Below are 5735 nucleotides of genomic sequence, written 5' to 3' on the forward strand. Positions count from 1 at the left end.
AGAAACGTACTGTATCTCGGTTTGAAAGAAATCAAGGGAGTCTTTGTCAAATTTCCTTACTACTACCTAGAAGCAGGGGGAGTAAAGAGTAAAGGGGCTGCGAAATCCACGAGGGAGCCTCCCACAGGCTCACGCGTCTCCCAGGTGCAGTGAGCTTTGCAGAGAGACGCCTCTATCGCGACTTCTGTGACTTAAACCTCGAGCGGCCCGCCAGGGAGGAGAGACCTGATACCCAGTTTGACCGCCCCCCGCTGCGCACCACCTGCCCAGGGCTTGTTGGGATGGGTGTTGCAGAGTGTAAGCCCCAGGTCCTCTCCCGAACCCTGTCGCCTCGGGGAGCCCGCCTCTGCCTTCGGCCAGCAGTCGCGTCCGCTGGCTCCTACCTTAGCTCGTAATCCTTGCTCCGGCTCGTCCCGTCCCCGCCGGCAGACTGGGCATTCCCGGGAGTCGGCGTTGGGAGGAGCGGATGCCGGGGCCGCTATTTGTAAACACGCTCCACGTGCGCTCGCCCTGCCCCATTCGCTCCAGGCACCCGAGGATGCGCAGCTTTCTCGCGAGCCCTCAGAGGGTGCGACTATTACTCCACCTGAGGATGGAGGAAGCCTCGCCCACAGAGCTGGGACACTGGGAAAAGGGCTAAGACAGGGTGAGCTTGTCCCGCCCCCTGCTGGCGGGCGAGGCAGTCTGCAGCCTGGAGCAGACGGGCCCTTAGCCGAACCCACGCGGCTCCCGGAGACGCCGCAGCGGCTGGGCCCGCCCTCTCCCGCCCGCTCGCGGAAGACCCCGCCCCCGTGCCGCGCGCGCTCGCAAGCGCAGGCCCCGCCCCCTCGGCGGCACAACGTTCCTGCGGGGGCGCGCGCGTGCACCCTAATCCCCCGCCTTCCGGCTCCGGCCGCGACGCTCGCCGCTTGCCGCCGCCGCGCCGCCAGTGTCAGCCTCCCTCTGGAGACTCCATTTGCTCTCAGGGCGGTCTGGCCCCCGCGAAGGCAGGCGGAGAGCGATGCCCCCGGCCCGCGGACGGGCGTCCCCTGTGCCCAGCGCCCGCTCGCTCGCTGGCTGGCCGCGGCGGTGACAGCCTGGTCGCCAGCGTCCACGGAGGAATCCGGGCTCCCTCCCCGGGAGCAAAGACGTCCCGCGTTCCGGAGCTCGTCCTGCGGGGAGAGGCCCTCGCTAACACGGCTTCTCTCTGACCTCTTAATTTCAGGAGGTAGGCGATTCAGGTCCCGCTCCCTGACACTCTAGATAATGCCTAAAAGCAGCATTTGTCGTATTTGGCCATCACATTAATAGGAGGCGTTAAATTTCTCAACATAGTTGCAGGATAGATGTGGGTAATGCCACAGACCCTGATATTGAAAGAAAAATGTTTTTGGTATTTTCCTTTAGGTTTCCGAGGCTCCGAGTGCCTATACAGCCCCCGACAGGAACTACTTCTGTTGGCCCATCGAGGATCATCTTTCACCAGGATTTTTTAACATCTTCACTGAGCCTTCCACCCCATACCCTCTACCATGAGCCCTGATTTCTGCCAATGAAGTTTTTTGGTGCTTTAACCACGTGACACCATTTCTTGTCCACCTTTTCCCCTTTTCAGTTGCCAAATACATTAGGTAGAAGTTCGTGTCGTGTTAAAGTACAAAGTTTTGCCTGTCCACTTTCAGCTTATTTGCACCGCTCACCTCTGTCCAGCTTGCCATACCTTGCTTGCCTTTGATTTCCATAACCACTCACTTGCGTAACCTATAGCAGTCCTTGCCTGGAGGGGCAGCATTCCATACAGCGCACTGCCTGACAAGGACAGCAGTCAGGGGGTGGGTGAGTTCTTCCATTCTAGTTCCCTGTCTGTCAAGGCTGCAAGTCCTGTCTGAAACTATTTACTCCCTAGCACGTTTCCCCTAATACCCTCCCCTGAGTCTTAGTTCCTTCAGCATAGAACCTTGCCCGTAATGACGGCAGGAAGAATTAGGTATGCAGTAGGGCTGTCTTAGAGACCTTGCTGGTCGGGTATTGGTTGCCATCTCTGTTGAAATTGCAGTTCACGAAGTGATCTTAAACTCAGTGGGAAAGAAGCAAGCTAGAAGATAGGAGTAATTGGAGCTAGTCCTTATTGAAAGAACTTTGAAAGTTTTAAAGCAGCCAAGTGAAGAGAGTCACATAAGCCTTGCCTAGAAATTGGCCAACACTTGTCCATCTAGATTCAAAGGGTGAGGAAAGGGATGTTAAAACACCATTTTCTAGTCTCGTGCTCAAATCTACGTTGTTAAATATCTTGTTCTAGTAATCGCCTAAAATATTATACCCTTAAGATGTTGGGGAAACGTAAGCGTGTGGTGTTGACAATTAAGGACAAGCTTGACATTATTAAGAAACTTGAGGAAGGCATCTCTTTCAAAAAACTTTCTGTGGTGTATGGAATTGGTGAATCCACAGTTCGTGATATTAAAAAGAACAAGGAAAGGATAATAAACTATGCAAACAGTTCAGATCCTACAAGTGGGGTTTCCAAACGTAAATCTATGAAGTCATCAACATATGAGGAACTCGACAGAGTTATGATCGAGTGGTTTAACCAACAGAAAACAGATGGGATTCCAGTGTCCGGAACGATTTGTGCAAAACAGGCCAAGTTCTTTTTTGACGCGCTGGGGATGGAAGGTGATTTTAACGCGTCCTCTGGCTGGCTAACTCGATTTAAGCAGCGCCACGGTATTCCAAAGGCTGCTGGTAAAGGAACAAAATTGAAAGGAGATGAAACTGCTGCCAGTGAGTTTTGTGGTAACTTTCAGGAATTTGTTGAGAGAGAGAATCTACAGCCAGAGCAAATTTATGGTGCTGATCAAACTGGATTGTTCTGGAAATGTCTGCCATCAAGGACATTAGCTCTTGAAACTGAACAGAGTACCTCTGGTTATAGGTCAAGCAGGGAGAGAATCATTATTATGTGTTGCGCCAATGCCACAGGTTTACACAAACTTAATCTGTGTGTTGTGGGAAAAGCAAAAAAACCCCGTGCGTTCAAGGGAGCTGACCTTTCAAACCTTCCTGTCACTTACTTCAGTCAAAAAAGCGCATGGATAGAACATTCTGTTTTCAGGCAGTGGTTTGAAAAATACTTTGTGCCACAGGTACAGAAGCATTTGAAATCCAAGGGTCTTCTAGAAAAAGCAGTGCTTCTTTTGGATTTCCCCCCGGCACATCCAAATGAAGAATTGTTGAGTTCAGATGATGGCAGAATAATTGTGAAATATTTACCACCAAACGTCACAAGTCTAATTCAACCTATGAGCCAAGGAGTTCTAGCCACAGTAAAAAGATACTACCGAGCAGGACTTCTTCAGAAATACATGGACGAAGGAATTGACCCAAAAATGTTCTGGAAGAACTTGACAGTGTTGGATGCCATTTATGAAGTGTCAAGAGCTTGGAATATGGTAAAATCAAGTACTATAACCAAAGCATGGAAAAAACTTCTCCCTGGCAATGAAGAGAATTCAGGCATGAATATTGATGAAGGAGCCATTTTAGCAGCTAACTTAGCAACCGTTTTACAGAACACAGAAGACTGTGAACATGTTGACATTGAGAATATTGACCAGTGGTTTGACTCCCGGAGTAACGACTCTAGCTGTCAGGTGCTAACTGACAGTGAAGGTGCGGAGGACCAGGCCAAGCCTGCTGAACACAAGCCTTTCAGTAAGACTAGGAAAACAGAACTGAATCCAGAGAAGCATATTAGCCATAAAGCTGCCCTTGAATGGACCGAAAATTTACTCGACTACCTTGAACAACAAGATGACATGCTTCTGTCTGATAAACTGGTATTGCGGAGGCTTCGAACGATAATAAGAAGAAAACAGAAGATCCAGAATAGCAAAAGTCATTAATAATGCTCTTCAGTGGATTTGCATCGTTGTGACTTTATCTGCAGTGGAACTTAATTATCTTGTTTGAAATGCCGTGGATTTCAAGGCCAAATAAATTTTATAAATGACTGTAGGATTAGATGCCGTTTTGGATTACTTAAATTGCTGCGCTTTCATGTCGATTCTAGGAAGTGAGCCTTGACCTGTACCTTGTCCGTCCCGTTTCTAATCTGTATTATACTAATTAGATCATAAGGTACCTGAGGCCAGGGATCTTGTGTCTGTTTTGTGCCTGAATTTCATTATGTCTAATAGAGGACCATGCACACTGTAGGCAATCAATAAATCTGACTTAAATTGAATTTTTATGACTTTCTCTGAACTTCACTTTCCAAATTGAAATGTACGGGGGCTAAGTTTCCATTTCTACAATTTTTCTGCCTGCTGAAAATTTTAGAACTCAGCAGAAGTTATGCTCGAAGTACATGTATTTCACTGTGAAAGCAGAGAACTGAAGGAAAATAGTCTAAAGCTTTAAATATGGCATTCTGTACCAACAGTATTTGGACAATCAGCAGTTCAGATGGGCTGTCTCTGAGTATAATGAAGGAAAAGAAATAAGGTTAAAGCAGCCCCAGGGAAAGCGTTTGCACTTCACTTTTATTTCATCTGACAGTAGGGAGAGTTCCTTCAGAGTTGTGGAAAGACTGCCATCCCTGTTTCAGAAACACAGATTTCATTTTCCAAGTCATTGCTATTAGAAGAGTTAAGGGTTAAATTATATTTATTATCTGTCATTTTGATCCTTTATTAGTATAGATAATGTCAGTGGTTTTTTTCTTTAGTAAGCTCTTTAATGTAACATTTTAAAGTTCAGAGTATGTCATTTGCTTTCATACAGCATGTTTTTCGGTGAGAACTAATACTGGGAACATAAGCACATAGAATTTATGGAACCATCACACGAACAATGGACTGACATTAATCAAACATGAGAAGGCACTATAGAGCAGCGTGGGCTGCTGTGTGACCTTGGGCAAGTTCCTTAACCCATCTGTAAAATGGGAATAATACCTGCCTCCCAGAGTTTTTATAAGGAATAAATGAGTTAATATATAGATTTTAAGTAACACAGGCTTAGAACAGGACCTGGCTCAGAATTAGTCCTCTTGAGTGTTAGTTGCTGTTACTGAGTTGCCAAAATGATGAGTTTCAGAAGTATGCTTAACAGATCCAGTGTGTGACTCAACCCTGATGTTGCTGCATTGGGAAAACCCTTTAAGAGGGAAGTGAGATAAAAAGAGATGCAAGTGACTAGAGTCAGCTGAAATGCAATAACAGTTTATTTCAGTGAAAACTGGAAGGTTAATCCAATTTAGAAATCATTTCCTGACCATCTCCTGCTAGGCACAGTGAGATATGCAGGCACGGTTAAGACATCTTAGGTTGAAAAAGGAAATGGGGATGGAATTGTAATCTCTTTGCTCCAGGCCTGCTAATAAAATACATAAATGTTGGCTTTGTTCATAGAATCTGTTCCCAATATTGGCATAATTCACTGATGTAATAAAATACCTTTAAAGCAGATAACAGTTAGCAGGACACTTGAAATACCAAACACAGGATCAGTAGAAAATTAGAGCAAAAGAAATGTCACAGGAGACTGGTTAGACTGGTTATAACCATTAGGTCCAGGCAGAGATAGGGAGCTTTGTTGTGATTGATTTGAGGAGATTTTAGAAGCTCTGACACTCCTTCATGAAGCTATGGTTAGAGATCAAAATTCTGCCTTTTGACAAAGCAGAGGCTTTGAGTTCGAGGAAAGCCTTTTCAGAAAACCTCTAAGAATCTACTTTCTTTGGGAGAATTTAT

At 46.3% G+C, this 5735-nt stretch overlaps 1 protein-coding gene across 1 annotated transcript; it reads left to right on the plus strand.

The window, feature by feature from the left end:
• The first annotated feature begins 863 nt into the window (after nt 1-863).
• On the plus strand, nt 864-4234 carry TIGD2 (tigger transposable element derived 2). Its single transcript, XM_006220430.4, has 2 exons — nt 864-1207; nt 1387-4234. The coding sequence occupies exon 2, from the start codon at nt 2307-2309 to the stop codon at nt 3882-3884; it is 1578 nt and encodes a 525-aa protein (XP_006220492.1). The 5' UTR covers nt 864-1207; nt 1387-2306; the 3' UTR covers nt 3885-4234.
• Nucleotides 4235-5735: the final 1501 nt, after the last annotated feature.

The sequence above is a fragment of the Vicugna pacos genome, chromosome 2 (genome assembly GCF_048564905.1).
Source record: "Vicugna pacos chromosome 2, VicPac4, whole genome shotgun sequence".
NCBI lineage: Eukaryota > Metazoa > Chordata > Mammalia > Artiodactyla > Camelidae > Vicugna > Vicugna pacos.

Coding starts and splice junctions, on each gene's coding strand:
- TIGD2 (XM_006220430.4), top strand. CDS start 2,307: ATGTTGGGGAAACGTAAGCGTGTGGTGTTGACAATTAAGGACAAGCTT.